The sequence below is a fragment of the Anopheles cruzii genome, chromosome 3, assembly GCF_943734635.1.
Source record: "Anopheles cruzii chromosome 3, idAnoCruzAS_RS32_06, whole genome shotgun sequence".
In the NCBI taxonomy this organism is placed as follows: domain Eukaryota; kingdom Metazoa; phylum Arthropoda; class Insecta; order Diptera; family Culicidae; genus Anopheles; species Anopheles cruzii.
In genome coordinates, this window is record NC_069145.1 from 16,691,702 (window position 1) to 16,711,538 (window position 19,837).

At 53.8% G+C, this 19,837-nt stretch overlaps 2 protein-coding genes across 2 annotated transcripts; one reads left to right on the forward strand and one right to left on the reverse strand.

Annotated features, from left to right (window-relative positions):
• Positions 1 to 1,563: 1,563 nt before the first annotated feature.
• On the forward strand, positions 1,564 to 8,054 carry LOC128269946 (cadherin-23). The gene is made up of 14 exons (XM_053007348.1): positions 1,564 to 2,313; positions 2,380 to 2,536; positions 2,578 to 2,780; positions 2,843 to 4,255; positions 4,325 to 4,510; positions 4,577 to 5,170; positions 5,235 to 5,392; positions 5,468 to 5,870; positions 5,937 to 6,422; positions 6,482 to 6,721; positions 6,791 to 7,113; positions 7,187 to 7,385; positions 7,448 to 7,643; positions 7,711 to 8,054. The coding sequence occupies exons 1-14, from the start codon at positions 1,564 to 1,566 to the stop codon at positions 8,052 to 8,054; spliced, it is 5,652 nt and encodes a 1,883-aa protein (XP_052863308.1).
• Positions 8,055 to 9,650: 1,596 nt separating this feature from the next.
• On the reverse strand, positions 9,651 to 19,558 carry LOC128269947 (tachykinin-like peptides receptor 99D). Its single transcript, XM_053007349.1, has 9 exons — positions 19,356 to 19,558; positions 16,205 to 16,366; positions 15,946 to 16,107; positions 12,024 to 12,224; positions 11,795 to 11,945; positions 10,963 to 11,159; positions 10,075 to 10,161; positions 9,811 to 9,875; positions 9,651 to 9,739 (listed from the first exon to the last, which is right to left on the reverse strand). Exons 1-9 carry the CDS (start codon positions 19,556 to 19,558, stop codon positions 9,651 to 9,653), a joined length of 1,317 nt encoding a protein of 438 aa, XP_052863309.1.
• Positions 19,559 to 19,837: the final 279 nt, after the last annotated feature.

Consider the following 19,837-nt stretch of genomic DNA (forward strand, 5'->3'; position numbering starts at 1 on the left):
AATAACATTAATTAAATAACATTTGCTAGCTTATAATTTACTTTTTTGCTCATAATTTCTAGTTAATTTAATTTTTTTTTATTAATTACAAAAAAGTCAACGGGCAACGTTGCCTAATTGACAACTTCACTAAACACAACTGGCGAAAGGAACGTAGAAGCTGGTAACCGATATTCAAAAGAAAACATACACGAATACAAGAATAAAACAGTAACCTAAATGAACCAGTTACTAAGAAGACCTTAAAGCATAAACATCACGACACTAATTAAACGACATATTAAAGTCAAGAAGTAACGATAAATTGATATACGTACGACAGAGAGCTGGTATTGGGTAATTATGTTTGGTGAGGGGCGACCGCACATAAATTCTGTGTTGTCTCAAACATCGGGCAGGAGCAGAGCAGGAGTTAAATCGAGCAAAAGGAGTGTCGACGAGTCAATACGGGAAGTCATGATTTTAAATGCATATACAGCTTGAGCCGACCGTCTACGATGTTCGAGTGATTTGAAGGATGTTTATTAGTTGTTTTACTTTACATTGTAAAGTCAGTATAATATTTTTATGGTTTTACAACAACTTAACACAATCTTAGAATCACGATTCGAATTAGTCGGAAAGCACTCGCAAATAACACCCTAAGACAGCTTTGTCCGCTCAAAAAAATGTATTTGGGTAAGTTCTGAAATTTGTTTAAGCAATTCCGCGCGAGTAATCCAACCAGCCGGGTTAACGGGTCAAGGCATCAAGTTCCGATGGATAACCAAAGAATCCCCCCGAAGCTCGACCCGATCCGATTAAGCGTGTGAAAATGGCACCCTTCCTTTGGCGCAATCAGCGCATTAAACGCCAGGCAAACACTTATTCGGCCGGGCGTGAGGAGCACATGCGATGCTATTGCCATAGAGGGTAGCATAGCTTTCCACCTAACTCCAAGCACCCCGTTGCTCGGTGAGCCTCGGTGGAAAAGCCGATTCTTATCTGTACCCAGCGCCGGGGAACCGTGAACCGCACATAGGGGTGTAACGCTGGAGAGCCTCATTGTTTTGCGACCGTGAAGTGTGTGCCCTCTCGTCCGGCGGCCCCACTCGATCCGGTGCGCACCCTGAAGAGCAATTACGATTCACTAGACACAGCCGGAGGTCCGTGCCGGAGGCTCTGCTGCGCGTGGAAAGACTAATGTTTTGCTTTCCACTCGCACCGAACCCTTCGCTGATCTTGAACCAAATCCCCGCAGCGATACCTGAGGATACGCTGGACGGCGGGCGACCCACGGCACTGGCAGAAGCTAGAACCTGTGGAAAGTTGCCGGAAGATTAACTGGTTCACATGTATCACATTACTTAGTTTAGCTCTTGGCTACCTTCGAGATGTTATCGGAGTAATGGAACCGTAATGACGTGTTTTATAATGCTGACGTTTACTCGGGGCGCTGCTCGGAAACTTGAGTTGATTTATTTCTTCGGAACAACCATTCATGGGCCGGATAATGGATACAGCGACGGATTCATCGTGATTCTCCATTGGACGTTTCAGACACTACCTCTCAGCGAGTCCATCATGAACAGTGATCGCCACACCGGCTGGTCCCAGATGGAAATACTCAAACGGACCGTCGGCCGGCTCAAATGGCAGCGGTTCGAGCGGCGGCTTCTACCGAATCTGCTCCTAATTTTAAGTGTGTGCGTGTGCGCGGTCAGCTGCAATCGGGCACCGGTGTTCCTGATCGACGACCACGCGGAGATAGTGATACGGCTGAAGGAACACCCGGACACACCGGTCGGGACGCTGATTTACAGGCTGCGCGGACACGACGCCGACGGTGACCCGCTAACGTTCGGCGTGCAGAAGAGCGGCGACAGCCACATTATAAGACTGAAACAGAATACCTCCAGCGAGGCGTACGTGTATCTGAACCACGAGCTCGACCGGGAAACGAAGGAGGAGTACACGCTGATCCTGACCCTAACCGACGGGCGCCTCGGCGAGGGCAACTACGTCACGCAAAGCTTCCTGCTGCTCGTGGAGGACATCAACGACAACGAACCGATCTTTAAACCGTTCGCGTCGGTCTTGGAGGTGGCCGAGGATAGTCCGCCCGGCATACTGACCACACTGGAGGCGACCGACAAGGACGAAGGTGCGTACGGCCAGGTGATCTACTACCTCCAGGGGCTGAGCGAGGAGAACAACGTGTTCTCGGTGGCCACCGTCAACGGGAAGGGTATCGTGCGGTTGGCACGGTCCCTCGACTACGAACGCCAGCACTTTTACCACATCAACGTCCTGGCCGTGGACCGTGCAATACAGGTAAGGGCGACACAGCGGGGTGATCTGTTGGAGTTGGTCCAAAGCAAAGGTTTTCCCGTTTTTCAGGGGCGAATCAATACGGGGACGGCCGCATTGCTCGTGCGAGTGAAGGACGTCGAGGATCAGCCACCGGAGTTCCTGGTCACACAACCCGTCGTCCGGATATCGGAGGATGCTCCCGTCGGCTCAGAAGTGATGCGAGGTAAGCTGGAGCTGGAGCTTTGTGACTGAAGGTGTTATCATAATTTGAATGTCCATAAACAGTAAAAGCTGTGGATGGGGATCGAGGCATCAACAATCGGATCGTGTACGGTATAGCCGGCAACAATGCCAGCGAGCTTTTCGAGATTGACCGACTGAAGGGATCGGTCAGGACCCGGCAGCTGCTGGACCGTGAAGACTCCGGCAATCCCATCAACGGTGCGTTCATTCTAGAGATTGTGGCCACCGAGCAGAGTGAGCTGAAGGTAAGTAACTGATACTGGACACTCGGCAACCCACAATCTAATCCGCAACTCCGTCGCCCTAGCCACCGCCTTCGGCTACGATGGAGATTACGGTTATCGTGACGGACGTGAACGATGAACTGCCGCGCTTCCGGAGCGACGCGTATCGGTGCGAAATTGTTGAGAACGCTCAGGAGAACACGCTGGCCACGTTCGTCGAAGGCAGCCTGAACGAGGTGTTTGACTACGATCAGGGCACGAACGGCACGTTCCGCCTGTCGCTGCAGCCTCCGAGTGACATCTTCGAGGTCACCCCGAGCCAGGCCCTTAACGAGGCAACGTTTGGCATTCGCGTCAAGAACCCGGCCCTGCTGGACTACGAGCGGTTGCGGGAGGTAAACCTGACGATCGTGGCGAGCGAAGTGGAGCTGGCCAGCCGTAGCAGTGCGGCTCGGGTGCGCGTGCGGGTACTCGATCAGAATGACAATTTTCCCGAGTTTTCCCAACCAACGTACGAGATCGACGTGCCGGAGAATGTCACCATCGGTACGGTGCTGGTGCAGATTGAAGCTACCGACCGGGACTCGGGCACCTTCGGTACCGAGGGCGTCCGGTACACGAATCTAACCGGCAGTATCTCCCCTTCGCTGCACCTGGATCCTCGGAGCGGGGTGATAACGGTCACCTCGTTCGACGATCATCTGTTCGATCGGGAGATCGTCCAGAAGCACTACCTCTCGGTGGAGGCGCAAGATAATGGCGGGCGCGGGAACCGCAACACGGTTCAGCTGATCCTCAACCTGATCGACGTGAACGACAATGCGCCGATGTTTCTGCAGAAACAGTACGACGTGCGGTTGAAGGAGAACGCATTTGAGTTTGAGTCACCGATCGCGGTCGAAGCAAGGGACAACGATCAGGCGGGGTCGCCCAACAGTGCGGTCGAGTATCGGCTGCTTGACACGCGGCATGCCGAACACTTCCATGTGGGTCTCAAGACCGGCCGTCTCGCCATACGGGAGGCGGTCGATTTTGAGCAGCTGGACGGCGGTAGCGCCACGGAAACGACCCGGGCCATCACGCTGACGGTGGAGGCAAGCGATCGGGGAAGTCCACCGCTGACGGCAGAGGTTACGGTCACGGTGTACGTGCAGGATGTGAACGACCATGCGCCGGCGTTTCTGGAGTCACAGTACGCGATCGAACTGCCGGAAGATACGATGAGCGGTTACCCGGTCCTGAAGGTGGTGGCCATGGACGGCGATGGATCGTTTCCGAACAACCTGGTAAGCTACCGGATCCAGCAGGGCGCCGATGGGAAGTTCGTGATCGGTGCGGAAACGGGCGAGATTTCCGTCACGAGCGGCGCTTCGCTCGATCCGGATCTCCGGATCGGTCCGGATTCGGTGGCCAGTGGGACGTCGTACCTGTTGGAGGTGATTGCCACCGACGGCGGCAACGGAGGTCAGCAGCTGCAGGGCTCGTGCTTGGTGAACGTGACCATCACCGATGTGAACAACAAACCACCGGTGTTTGCCGGACCGACGGCCATTTCCGTCCGGGAGAATACTCCGGTCGGGACGGAGGTGTTCCGGCTGATGGCCAACGATCCGGACGAGGGTGCGATGCTACGGTACTACATCGACCGCAGCCAGTCAGAGGGCAAAACCGAGGAGGGAGTTCCGGTGAAGCTAGACGACTACGACTTTGCGGCGGCATTCGTCCTGGACGCGGCGAATGGACTGCTGAAGGTGAGTAAACCCGGGGCTTATCGGACGATCTGCGACTAACGCAGGGACTTCGTTTGTTTACCGCAGATCTCGAAACTGTTGGATCGTGAGAAAATTTCCGAAATCAAACTCGTCTGCATGGTGGAAGACGTAGCCGCCGAGCGTGGCGACCAGATAGCGAGCACCGTGCTGCGGATAAGCATCCTGGACGAGAACGATAACAACCCACGGTTCCGGAAACCGTTCTACAAATACTCGATCGCCGAAAACACCCAGTACGGCGTGACGGTGGGCACGGTTGTGGCTGAGGACCCGGACATCAACAAAACGGTCAAGTACAATCTTGAGGGCGAGAAAGCCGTCCTGGAGCTGCTGCACGTTGACGATCACACGGGCGAGATAGTGGTGCGCAATCGGATCGACCACGAGGAGTTCGGTTGGCTCAACTTTTCCGTCCGGGCCACCGACTTTGGCATCCCGTCGAGGGCGTCCTTCGTCGAGGTGTTTGTACAGGTGCTGGACGAGAACGATAACAACCCGTACTTTGTCGACGGTGTCGGTGACTTTTACGTATCGGAGAACGCCACCATCGGCACGGAGATAGTGGCCATACTGGCGAAGGATCTGGACTCGGGGGACTTTGGACGCATCACGTACCTCTTGGATCGCGTCAGCTCGAAGGTACCGCCGCCGAGGGCTTTTCCATTCTTTCTGGGGTTTTACAGTGTTTTGTGTCGCTTCTCAGGAAAAGTTTAGCATCGATCCGGAAAGCGGCGTCCTGCGTGTGGCGGGCCCGTTGGACCGCGAGGACACGGATCGGTACATGATGGCGGTCGAAGCGTGGGATAACTACCCGTACGGTTATCTGAACGGAGAAAGTCGGAACGCGTTCAAACACATACTGTAAGTACGACTTGGTCGCTTTCCCGTCGGTTGGTAATTCTCATTTCACACTGTTTGCTTACCCCACGGCGGCAGGGTCCACGTCTCGGATGAGAACGACAACGTACCGGTAATCCAGAAGCCAACCACCGGGTGCAGCATGATCACGGAGTACCACAACGTGAATGAGCCGATCGCGAAACTGCGGGCGACCGATGCGGACGATCCGACGACACCGAACGGACAGATCAGCTTCGACATCAACGATGTTTCGGGCATCTTCTACATCCAGCAGACGGCGGCACAGTCGGCAGAGATCTATGCCCGTGGCCCGCTGAAAAATCTGTGCGGCAACTACAGTCTCGATGTGATCGTGAGCGATCTCGGAGCGGTACCGAATAGCGCGCGAGACACCATCGAGATATGTGTGGCGGATTTCAACGATCACGCGCCGGTGTTTGTGGTGCCCAGTGGCAACACGACCGTGAAGGTGTTTGAGGTTCGTATCTGTCAGATTCAGCTCGAATGGGAATTCTAACACCCCGGGGGGCTTTCCGCTTTGCAGAACACAACGGTCGGCAAGCCCTTCTTCCAGGTGCACGCGTACGACGAGGATGTGGGCGAGAACGCCATCGTCCGGTATCGGTTACGGATGGACTCGACGGGCATCTACAAGAAGTTCTCCATCGATCGGGAAACGGGAGAGCTGAGTGTAGCGTCTCCGCTCGATCGAGAAACGCAAATGATCTACGACTTGCGGATCGAAGCATACGATCAGGGAGTACCGACGCCGCTCAGCAGCACCGTCGACCTCATTGTGTACGTGCGGGACGTGAACGATAATCAGCCCCAGTTTTTGCTCAAAGAAATTAGCCTCAACTTTACTGAACACACGACACCGGGTGCGGAAAGGATACGGCTGCCCGATACGATCGATCAGGACTACCTCGATCCGCTCGACGGCCCACCGTCGACAGCCGTTTGCTACTACATTGTGCAGGGCAACGAGGACGGGCACTTTGCGCTGGATCCGGCCACGCACGACTTGACGGTAAGAAAGGGCAACTTCTTGAAAAATTGGCAACCGACAAGTTTTTGTGTTTTGGTTAGGTCGAGAAGGAACTGGATCGGGAGGTAAAGTCCCGCTTCAAGCTGCACATCAAAGCCACGGAGGACTGTGCGAGGGGCAACCTCTCGGCGGAACCGAACGCTGGCCATGTGGCCAGCCTGCTGAAAGCCACCGTCTACGTGAACGACATCAACGACAACTCGCCGGTGTTTGAGTCGAAAATATTCACCGGCGGAATCTCTACCTCGTTCCAGTTCGGTGCCACCATCCTCCAGCTAAAGGTGCGCCGTGTCTGGCAGCTGTTGCCCCATTCGTGTCTGTGCTTACCCAAACTCTCCCCAATTCCCCAGGCACACGACGCCGACGATGGTCTGAACGGGCTGGTGCGGTACCATCGGCACAGTGACATACGCAAAACCCTCGCCGAGGGACTCGACGATCTCCGGAGCGATCCGTTTCTGGTCGACGCCGAAACGGGCCAGGTGGTGCTCAACTTTTTCCCCCAAAAGTCGATGCGTGGCTACTTCGATTTCTCCGTCACGGCGAACGACTCGTACGGGTGCTCCGATCGGGCCCACGTCTTCATCTACCTCATCCGGGAGGACCAGCGCGTGAAGTTTATCCTCCGCCAGCGGCCGTCCGAGATCCGTCACAACATTCACAGCTTCCGAGAGTGAGTCAAGAGTCGCCACCGCAGCACGAACCGAAACTCGGGTTACTAAATCGCTCGGGTCGCTCTTTTGCAGGATTTTGGCCAACGTGAGCGGATGCATTGTAAACATCGACGATATTCGGGTGCACGAGAATCCGGACGGGTCGGTTGACCGCACGAAGAGCGACATGTTTATGCATCTGGTCGACCAGAAGAACAACTCGGTGCTGGATGTGCACGAGGTGCTGCACCTGTTGGACCGGCACGTCGAAAAGCTTGACAGACTGTTTAAGGTAGGTTCAGCGGTGGGCACGATGGAGCCACGATTTTCAACCACATTCCAACACTGTTGCAGGAGTTCAACGTGCTGGACACGCAAGCATCGCAGCTCATTCAGACACCGGAGATGGACGAGCTTTCGGTGAACATCGTTTGGCTGTTTGTCACCAACATCGTGCTCGGTGCGCTGCTCATCGTCGTGATCGGGCTCTCGGTGTCGCAACGGCTCACGTACCGCCGACGGTTACGGGCGGCCAAAATTGCTGCCTACGGTAGGGCTCCTTTCCCGCGCATGGAGCGGATTCCGTCCCGGTACTGATGTGGTTTACACTTCCGCAGGGACGTCCGGACCGAGCCGGATGTACCAGGAGGTGCTCGGAGCGGTCCCGAACACCAACAAGCACAGCGTGAAGGGCAGCAACCCGATCTGGATCGCGACCGGCGAAACGGGCACGACCGGTGAGCCTGGCGAGTGGCTCCGGGACGAGTTTGACAAGTGCAAGGACGCTATCGACGCGCAGTACGAGCGTTCGCTCAGCTCCGGGTTCTTCATCGACAACTGTCTGCAGTACGAGGTGTCACGCAGGACCGGCGAGGCCAACAATGCGGCCAACTATCAGATCACCCAGCAGATGACGGACACGGCCGCGTACGCCCGGAACCTCGAAACGACCGAGCTGTAACGCAGACGGGGAGGTTCCAGCACACATTGTACATTGTCACAGTAAATAGAATTAAATTGAACCGAAATTCGGGCTTCCTCTAGTAGCGGCCCTGGCGAACCGGGCCGGTTTTTGTTGCTCCACTTACCACGTCGGGCTGGACGATACGTCAATCTCACCGCTGGTGGGGTCATCACGTCAAGTTGGGGGGCGTAGGTCGCAGAAAAAAAGGCTAGTTACACTCTACCGCTATCGCCAGCGTTGACATGCATCAAACAGGTTTATTGGCGTCTCTCGGTTCTCTCGTGTCGTCCGGATTGTTTCGTATGGGGAGGAGCTTGGTTACAGTACTTCCGGTTGGTCCAGTATAAATATCTCTTTTCTATTTTTTTGTTTTACTCTCAACACACGTACAACACACACACACAAACACAAACATGTATAACAACAACTATAGAGCGGCAGCACGCTTAACGATTAAATTGGTCCTTTCGGCTCTCGGTATCCAGGTTGTTTATGGTGCGGTGGTTTCGCGCTCGCTCGCTCGGGGGTTAACGCCTAATCTTCCCCCGAGGGTCGGTACACACGTACAAACACGAACACACACATTTGTGCGAACGCGCACACGGCGCCTCTCTAAATACCGTTTCGCACTTATCGTGATTAATGAAGTCAAATCTAAATCTTCGCCGATTAGATCGGCACCGATTTACGATGCGTTCTCCGGTGCCCGGTGTGAAGAACTGTCCACCCACCCCCGCAGACACTACTCAGCCCGCAGGGTGGGCGACCCCACGATTCGGAACCACTCGAGCTCGTCCCGTCGTATCTCGTATCCCGTACGCACTGGGTCGCCGCATCGCCGCAGGGAAAAGGTAACGTGCCGAGTTCTTCTGGACTGGGGAACCTTTTTGGGGGCCAGACCGACCACAGATAACCGAGGCCCGCCGAGGGCTTCGAGCACCATTCGGTGCTATAAATAAAGTTACGGGAGGCTGTTAATCAGCTTAATATTACGCTGTCTTCCAGCCACGCAGCGCCCTGCGTTGCTGGCCACCCGTGGGGTGGCCAGTGAGTTAGGTTTCACGGTGCAGGCCGTGCCGTGCGCACTGTAATCCCAGCTTCTCACCTAAGAATCTCGCCTCCATCGGTCGTATCTAGACGAATGAAATTTTAGTCCCGCGAGAATTCCAACGGGGGCGCCATCTTCATTCTTTCGAAACCGCACGCCTTCCACACGAGACGCAACTCCCTCGGCGGCTAGAGTGCCCCGGGTCGACCTACCGGCAATCCTACACCCTGTTTAATCTTTCAACAAACACATTCCGTTCATTCATTTGGCCTCGCCACTGTGTCCCGGAACTACTCCGGTAACGCTGGCACGATTCATATTCGGAGGATTTGGAGCCGGCGTAACCACGTAACGAACAGCTCCGGGAGTTTGAGGAGTAATTCCTTGTTCGGTCACCCGCCACAGCATCGCGGTCCAGTACCTAAACTGTATTTACATTCCATTCACCGGCCTCGTGTGCCCCGCTGGGTAGTAATCCCGAGGGCCATTTGCTGCCCCAAGGGGAATCCTGGGATTAATCCGCGGCCCGGCCCAGGCCGGCCGATTTAGCTATCGTCGAGACCCGGGCAGCACATGCTGGTGGTTTGGTGGTTCAGCCGGTTCGCTGGCAGCGTATTCGCCCGTCTCATGTGGCCTGTGGCCGCGGGCGAAAAGGGAATGGATTAGACGATGGGAACGAATCGATTACGCGGCCCTGCTACTCACCCTGCCATTTCCGTTGGCTGCCGGGCGAGTGGCCGGCACCGTTGTAAAGGAACGAACGTTCGGTATCTGAGGCCCGAGGCGAGGAGATGGAAGAGAAAATAAAGCACACGGGAAGGGTGGTGCCACCCCCTCCCCAGCAGTTAGTGTCCGCTGCGAGGATCGGCGCAATTGGCGACGGCCAGTGGTTAGAGGAAAAACGTTTTCACACCGTTTCTTACTATGCGCAAATGGTCCGGCGATCCGGAGCACGAGTACCGGGACGTTCCGATCCGCCGGTGGCTGCTCGGGTTGTCGGGCATGACGCGCACGAACGGGCAGCACCGGAAGAACTGCTGGAATCCTCGCCGAAACCTGCGGCACGAAAAATTATTGCCCGCCGCGGCACGGCACGCGGTCGTTTCGAAGGAAAGCAAAAGAATGTCATTTCAGGTGCAGCTGCACATAACTTTTCACAGTGTGGCACATCACTACCCAAAGGTGACCAAAACCATGCGCTTTAGTTCTGATTGTGTGGTCGACCGAACACCTGTGACTTGAACAACCTAACGGTTAACTTTGAAGAGGGCGAAACTGCTCGATATTGTGGCACAATTTGACCAGTTGAGTTGTTACGTATTATTTGTAGCTAGCTCAAGGATCCGATGAGAAAAATGCATTGTTAATGGACAGGAATAAGCTTGATCGTATTTGGTTTCAGTGAAGTTAATTATGTTCAAAATACCACTCTTGGTTCCTCCCTCGTTAGTTCAATCCATGCTTAAAAGGTTTTCGTATTAACGGAAGTAAACCCCTTAAACTACACCCTGTATGTCCGTCAATTTAAGAGAGACTAGATAAGAATTTTCAAACAAACAATCAATTCTTCAAAATTCAAAAGCATGAAAACGCCAAAAAAACCTAATTTACGAACGGACGAAGAAGATTTTCAAACACCGAATTGCATACTATTAGGCGCCTTGGGCCCTCTTTTATTTGGGCCATCAAAAATACCTAAGTTTCTTCATGATACTGGCCCAATGCGTCCTTCTACCACGTTTAGTAGACTTACTGGACTTGCTCTTCGTGTCGGAAAACAGTGAAACAGAATTAGTAGCACATTTTTGGTCTCCCATGGGCCTGGGCTCCCCACTGTGCCAAGCAACCGCCACTTACCGTGAGTTCATCCAACAGTAAATGATCGGATTGTACATCGAGTTGCTCATCGCGAGCCAGTAGATGGCGAGGTAGACCTCCTGGATGTACGGCTTTTTCGTCAGCTCCGGGTAGTAGGAGGTGATGATGAAGTAGAAGTGGAACGGAAGCCAGCAAACGGCGAAGATTATCACCACAATCATCATCATTTTAACGACCTAACGGCAGCGGCCCCGTTCCGTCGTTGTTGTTGTTTACCAGTTCCGGTGCCGGAAGCGGGAAAAGAAAACGGACAGCAGTTAGGAAGCGGAAGAGAGCGGACAGGAGAGTGTAATAATATACGACATTAGTTCCGACAAACCGAAACCTAATGAGCTGACAGGAATTCACGATCCGCACCTTCGCACCCCGCGGTGCCATTCGGTCACCGGCGAAGCCAAACTTTCGGCCAAGGATTCCACGGTGGATGGGAGCGGTCGCAAAAGTTACCGTCTAAAATTCCGACGGTATTTGATACGGGGTCTCTCCCGGCCAAGCCCCTCCCGTCCCGCCCACCCGCCGGACCGATGGAAGTTAATTTAAATGGCAACGATCGGTTTGATGAAAAGTTCCATCATTAGAGGGGAAGTTTCGGTTCATGGCAACGGCCACGTCTGACTCTCCCAGTGGGCGGCGCCAAGCGGGGGCGCTCAAGAAATTTAGTGTGCCGAGTGCAAAACCGTACGACACGGAAGGGATCGATAGTGGCGTCCAAGGGTCTTGAGACACGGCCCGCCGAGTGGCACCGCTGCCTTCGACATACTTCATTCAATTTGTGCGCCCTCTCTCATTCGCTCTTGGGAGTTCGACTTACCCGGCGTTTGCTTTTGATGTTCTCCAGCTGGCGTTGGGTGCACTCGCCGATGCTCTTGGAGCCCCACAGCTCCAACCCGACCCGGGCGTAGGTGTAGGTCATCGAGCCGATCGGTAGGAAGTAGGTAAGAATCATGAACACGATGTTGTACCTGCAATAGTTCCACCAGGCAGGGTTCAGCACTCTAGGGTGGTAGCCCATAGTCCCCCTCCCCCCCGCCGATACTTACGCGTACTCCTGGGCGGAATGGTTCGAGGCACCGTCCGGCCACTCGGCGTAACACAGGATGTGGTCGTTCAGGTTGTAGGTGGTGAAGAACAGCAGCATCGGGCTGGAGATTATCGTGCCCACGATCCAGATGCCGGCCGCAACGCACAGCGTCGCCTTTCGGCCCATGCGTGGCTTCAGCGGGTTCATGATGGCTACGTACCTGCAAAAACCGAATGCCAAGTGCACAGCCCCGACCCCGATTAGGTCCGATTTTGACTTCAAACACACTGCTGTTTATGCACTCGGATTGTGGTCGCCCCTGGTCCAGTTCTGTGGCCGGCATTCGCCAGAATTCCCTAGCCTTTACCCAACCTAGCGTAATCCATCCGCTTCCCTCAGCATCGGCCACGTAATGAAATTAATACAATTCCAATTCCAGACCGACGCCGACCACTCCGACGTGACCACTTGGTACGAATCGTTCGACGATGGGCCCGCCCCGACCGCATCGCCCAGCGCACTGCCCAAACCAGCATTCCGTTCGGTTCAAGTGCAGCAGTTTGAACGTGACCGGTTGATAAATGCACTTCTGGCGGGCACCGAAAAAAAAACCGGATCGCCGGATCGCCCATTTTAAGCTTCTTGTCTAATTGCGCTAATTAAACATTCATTACTGAAAAAGGGACCACACTGAGAGGATGCTGCGAAGAATATGGTTCCGAAAGGAGGGGCCAACAAAAAACGGGGAACCCAGCGGAAACGTGGCGACTTTGGGCAGAGCCCGCGCCGTCTCCGCGCCGATGTGCTGAGCAAACACTTTTGAATAATTTATTGCTTCTGCATAGTTTTTCGGTGGTGCCGCTCGAATGGGCGTGAATGACGCTGGGTGACTCGCGCACCGGAACCGGGCATGGGCGGGGGCCCTTGCGAGAGGGCTGGTCCTCTTTCGGGCGGCGGGATAAAAACCCGCCGGAACCCGCCGGCACATGCTCGTTTCCGGTGGAGCCTTTTTGTAATTTATTTGACGTTCCGTTCACCGCCATTTAATTCCGTTAGGCGCGCCCACGAATCTGACGTGCGCGATAACTGACCGACCGTGGCATGGCATGTGGTGTAGACCTTTTTTCCGGTCCCGGGAAGAATATTTCCAGTGATTTTCTTTGCGCTGCGCTCGTAAAGTTTGCAAACACTCCACGAGAAACACGCTGCAAATGGGAAAGTGTCGTAAAAAGTTTAACGTACAAAGTGCGACGGGCGACACCGATCGATACGGAAGAAAGTGGATTGCGGTAAAGTTTGCCAACAATGGGTGCTTTGATTGTCGGTTGAAACATTTCATTCGCGGGTGCTGGAATGGTGGATTTCGATCAACGCTTCCAATGATAATCCCGATTCCTTTCGGGTTTCGGGCTTAACGCCTGTTTGGTAGGATTCAATGCAATTCGAAGGATTATAAATTAAATCCACACGTTACAATTTGCATCGTTTCTGTTTCTCATCAAGCAAAATTTGGGGAAACGAATCCCTTTCGAACATCAAAATAATACCGTTTTCACCGGGCCCCAAAGATAGAATCATTCGTCGTCCACTGCCAATCGCATTTGTGGTTTAGCGGTGTTTAGAAACCAACAGCCACAGTAAGCGGCTTACTGAAGCTGCAATTTGCCAGGGGAACAGATTCCAACATGGATTCTAAAAATAAACAGTACTTTTGTACTTTTGTACCGGTTTTTCCATCCGCACACACGAAGCCGAAGGTCTGCCTTGCTCTGTTCGGGGCTTTAACGAATCGGACCGATGAACAGGTTCAAACAATCGTATGGTATTGACACTATTAACAGTGCAGTGTTTAGTCGAACGAACTGCTTGAAACAACTGCTACAGTCCGGCGCTGATTGCGCTTCGAAAAGCGAAAATTTGGCGTATAACTTAGCACCAAAGCATAAACTGCGATAAATAAAAATCTTCCTTAACATTATATATTCATTGCCCATGGCTCGTCTCATCATTGAGATCTGTCACAGCGGAGCTCAACCACCGTATTGTTCTTGGCACCCGGAGTAAATTAATGTTCTGTGAAACACTATATCTTACCGTGGCGTAATCCTGAGATCAATCTTTCGCACACTCTCAGACTTCCCAGTGCTCGAATGCTTATCGGGGTGAATAAGCGACATTAGAGATTCATGTCTCCTTACCGCCCATCGTTGAATGACTCGTTTGGACCATCACCGTATTTGGACCACAACGTGTCACCGTGCAAGAATTCCGACGATTCCAACCGACCTCAAGAGCGTTTCAGTGTGCCAGTTCAACTTAAAGTTCTCCACCTCAAGAACGCACCGTTGATTGGGCACAGTACTTGAGACAACATCTTCGATGGCATCCGGAATTCGGCTCCGGAACGGGTTGATAACTGAACTTCATGGTCACGAAACCCACAGGACTGTCGAACTATTGAATGAATCCGCATGTAGATCTATAGGTCGGCCTTCTGATGGTAGAAAAAACCGACCTGCTACACAAAGCGCTACTGAATCGAAGTGCTTTGAGCGAACCACCAGGTAATGAAGTGGAACATAATGAGCGTATTGCATAACGGCGACCAAATCAACCGAGCCTATCAAACCACCACAGCCAAACCACAACCCGGTCCGGAGCGCGTCGCTGTGGTTTACCCAATGTGATTCGGCCTAATTTATGCTTTGGGTTAGCAAAAACAAGAAGACGAAACATCCCCGGACCATTTCGGAGTTCCGGGGAGTAAATCACCCGGATCATACCCGGAAACATCTGCTAAGCGGCGGCGGAGCACATCGGTGGAAATGTTAAATGAAAATCGACAAGCGGCGCAACCAGTGTGAGCGTGAAATATGCGAAACAATGCGTGCCAAAGCTAAAGGCACCGAGCATAAGCGTGGCCTAAGCACACGCCGCGCAATCTCGCGCAAAAGTTCAAATTTGCAGATTGCTTCCCCGGGGGCGAGGCGGGGACGGGAGGATTGTTTATTGTTGTCGCCACAGTGGGCGGGCCACCCCCGTGCCAATAAGCATACAATGGCCCCATAACATAAAGTGAGTACGACCGACCGGTCCTCCCCCCGAAAAACAAATACAGTCCGCGGCTGATGACGCGCCCGGGACGCGCAAAGCAAAAAGCCGAGGTGATGCACAGCCAGCCAGCGATGATGGCTTCATCATCAGCAGCAGCAGCAGCATCATCGTCCGGAGCCCTTCGTTCCGTTTCGTTTATCCGCTTCGCCCAATATGCAAAATCGTTTTTAAAGCTCGACTTAAAGGCACTTAACGAGCGAGGCGTGCCGTGTCGGCCACGGGCAGCCCGTGGCCGCGCGGGAACACGACCATTAAGCCGCTGGTTGGCGCTCGGCGGAGTACATTTTTCAGAGCCCCAAGGATAAACAGTCGTCATCGTCCCCGTCCCCGTGGCGGTATGTTTACCATGCTCCGGCTCCAGCTTCGGCTCCGACTCCGACTCCGACTCCCACGGCAACATACGGCCAGCCAGCCAGCGAGCCGAGCAACGGCGGCTTAGCCACGGTTGACAGGGTGGCCCACAGCCCGGAGCCTGCGGAGCCCGATTCGTCACCACGGCGGGCGACGGGATCGGCGCGACGGGACGGCACTAGCGATAAGTAACCAAGGACGCAGGACAATGAGGGATGGGTACGCGCGAGCGAAGCGAAGTGATGAAGATAAAATGGTGCCAGCCGAGCGAAATGGCGCCCGCCGTCGGTGGTTGGTACAGAAATTAAATCAAATAAATAAACCGGACCCCGGACCGGATACACACTTTGTCGCGCGCCCGGCGAGCCGGAAAAAGCCCCGGGACACCCGCGGGAAAGTGGGAAATCGGAAAATCGCGTAAATCGGGAAATTGGGAAAAAAGAAACCCGGGAAATGCGGGAACAAAAGTGACTCACCTATCTATCGCGATGGCCATCAGCGTGAACACGGAAGCGCAGATGCTGAGGATGGCGACGAACTGCGAGATCTTGCAGTACATCGTGCCGAACGGCCAGTCCAGGTAGAGCATGTACGTGTAGTTGAAGGTGACGTTCAGCGTAGAAACCATTGCGTCGGCGATCGATAGGTTTACTGGGCAGAGAAAAACCGGAAGATATGACCCGTGGACGTGTGGACGCCTGGACGTGGGTTGGGCGGACATTTCGCGTTTACATACCGAGAAAATAGTTTGTCACCGTGCGCATCCGCTTGTGGGACAGGACGATCCACACCACGATCAGATTACCGACGGTCGCGGTGATGACGATGCCGGCGAACAGGATGTTCCACACGATGAGCCGCCACAGCGGCAGGATCGACAAAAAGTCCACCGTCGGGCTGGAAACCGAGCGAGAGATGAATTGGTGCGGCTAATAAGGCCCCGCGACTGACCCGTCGCCAGTCGCCCGGAACCGGAAATTGTTTATCTAACCCGCTCCGTAAGTCCCAAGTCGTGTTCGGAGGGCCGAGACTAGCACGGGTCGCGCTTTGGAAGAATGCAATAAAACTCGATTGGGGTCCACCCCTCCTCCACCACAACCACCCACCTCAAGTGCTCCCCCAACTCGGGGGAGCGAAGAGTTTTTCGCGATTAATTACGCTACATTTATTGAGCCAACTTGCTCCTGGCGCTGGCCGGCTGGGCTGGCCAGCCGATTAATTGAATAAATTCCAAATTTGCACACACATGCACACGCTCGTCGTTCGGTGGCCACTTGCAGCAACGAACGAGCTCAATGGGTTGCCCAGCTCAGCCAACTCCCGGTAGCAATTATTCCGTGCCGGTGGCGCGTATGGCGTGCCAGGGTGATCCAACGGCAACAACAACAACCCGACTTCCCGAGCATAATTGCTGGGCGCCCGTGTACCACCGGCTGCCGGCCAGCAGCAGCAGCAGCTTCCGAGAGCGACCGGGGATAATCGCAATCGAAATAATAGTTTACTGTATTTACGGTGTGCACTTTGCTGTGCACACGCGCTGGAGCCGCCGGCCGACTCCTCGGCTGGTCCTCCTCCTGGGTAATGGTCGCCGACGATGCTGGCTGGAATTTTCATTTGCAGCCATGCAATGCCATGTAATGTCCCGCGTTGCCACCCACCGTTGGCACCCCACCGGAAGTTCCCGTTTTCGGATGCCATCGCATCCGGCGCAACGGAGAGCCACACAAGGGAGAGAGAGAGAGTCCAGATAGTCCGGGCACCGACGGGTCGGAAATGCGAAGTACTTCTGATGTCTTTCTTTTCGGCAGCAATAGAAACAGCAACAACGCTTGTAACCCGGGCAAACAATGCACGGGAACAGGACGTTCGGCACGCAGCGGTGGCACTGCAGCCTGCAAGCCCTGCCGAGCGACGCGGACAGAAACTTGACGCGGAACAATGCGGTACCGGGATGCAGCCAGCCAGCCAGCCAGCCGATGGAGGCCCGACCCGGATGGTGGTGACCGAGGGACGCCATCAAACGTCTTTTGTTTACTTCCGCTGCACGGAGAATGCATATGCGCGCCCCCCGGAACACAGTGCACCGGTAAGGCGTCTTCGTCTCCTTTGCATACCAAATTACAATACATTTTCCCTCCGACCCAACGAAACGAAGGAGCATGGGGTGAAGGTGGAGACAGAGCAAACCCGGTCGGGTGGAAGGGATAAAAATTCTCCCCGTCTATGGAAATTCAAGCTCCGAGCAGCATTCTTTTAGCGTTTGCGGAGAACAAGGCAGGCCAGCGGGCGTGATGGTTGGTTGGCTGAAGGAGCGCAAAGGTTAGTCCTTTGGCTGAGTGCTTGTTCTTCCCCGTGAGGGATCCGTGTGTGCCTTGACTGCCGTACGGTGGCGGTGGCTTGTGCTACGTGGTTTGAAAGTTGGCAAGTCGAACGCGCACGTGACAGAGTGTGACAGAACCCATTCGTCTGTTTGTTGGCCCACATTTGCGGAACGACTCCAAGCGAATCAAAACTGCGCATTTTTCTGCAATGTCTCGCTGAAGCTGAACCTAGGCCGTTTTGAATATTTCGTCGAAGATAAATACTGTGGACGTCTCTGTATTTACTATCTTCTGTCGCTGCGTCACTATGGGCAACGGTTTGGTGCAACTAAAGATCCTACGAAATGGTGAACGGAGACGGATGCCAAAGCGTCACTTTGATGCATACACCGCGGAAGTACACCTGAAAAGACCACCCTTAAACAGTTTCCATCCGTTAAAACTTGGCTGTTGTGCGGCATTTAGTGATCACTTAAAAGATGCTGTGGATAGCATTTGCGAAAAGACAGCATTTTGGGGCTTTTAAATCCCTACGAACTTGTTGGTCAGCTGCGAGCTTCTTGGAACTGGAACAACCAGTTGTCTACGACCCATGCGCGTTTGGGAAATGGCACTCCAACAGAGCAGTATCCTTCTTGGTATTTGCCATTCGTGAACATGGGCTGTTGTACGTCCTAATGAAACTCCAAGAACTCAGCGAACGTTAATGTCTAATCTAATGTTTGTGGCTGAAAGATCCAAATTTCTTGAAATTCCTTCGACTGTAAGCTTGAAGTGATTAAGATTAGTACAGTTCGTAGCCGTGATGGTTATTATTTGAGATGTAAGATTAGTGAAGAAAGTACAGAGATCCGGCATGCAGCAATGAACTCAATTGTGATCCAGATTGCTCTGTGTGAGAACGTAAATACAATCTTTTCCGTGGCCTGTTAGTGACGTAGTATGGTTGGAAAGGATCGTCAAAACAAACGAGAATTAATTCGTTAAAGCAAGCGCCTCTTAATGGCCTACTGTCCAAAAAGTAACCCAAGTCTGTAAATATCCGCAAAATGTTTGTGCTCGTCAAGGCTCGACTACTTTCAAACCATGTACCGTAATTGTTTGCTCTTTTTGGCTTCTTCCCAACTTAGGTTTTAATTTTGCAACGTGTGATGTGGCTCGTTGTAATTTCTCACCCGTTGTTACACCGAGCGTGTGTGTTTATGAAGCAACTTTTAACAACAACACCATCGCACGTGGTGTCTTCACCAGAACCGGCCACCACGCGCCCCGAACTACAAAGCGTTTTGCTAATCCGATCCCTGTGCCGCCCGAACGACGGTGAAAAGCTCAAAGAGCGACCACAACCGGGCGAACAACCTAAACGGGGTGGGTGTCGTGGTGGTTTCCGAATATCTCTGCACACAGCAACGCGCCACGTCAGCAGCACCAGCTTTGATGAAGTTACAGTCGAAAAACAACGAAACTCAAAACCACTTATCCTTCGGCCCGGCCCGGATTAACGAAACCGGCCCGTCAGGAACACCTTGTGGCCGGAGCGGCCTCGACCGCCGACGGCCACGTACCTGCTTTCGGCCGTCCCATTCGGTGTGGGTAGCCCGGTGGAGAAAGCGCCCAGCAGTCCGTCCCGCCAGTCTTCGGCGCCGGCCGCCCCATGGGTGGCCTCTCCGGTTTCCGGCCCTGGGCTCCAGCCGAACTCTGGCACCATCGCACCACTTCCGTTACCACTTGGTTTATGCTTTGCCACCACCTCCGTCACCAGCTCCATGGTGTGGTCGGCCCCTTTTTATTGCTGCTGCGGCTTTTCCGCTCGCTTGTCCTGGGAAACCTGCGAAAAGATACGGGAGAAAGGAAATTATGAGTGACTTTTAGGACCCAAACCGGCCGGACCGGCCGATCCGATTTTTGTGGTTGTCAAGCGAAACTATCCACGATTATGATTGGTGAGCTGAATGCCGGGACCGGAGACACCGGCAAGATATGGGTCGTTGCAGCTGTCATAAAACCTGCCACAGGACCAATATTGTCTCGTCCAACTCGTCGTCGG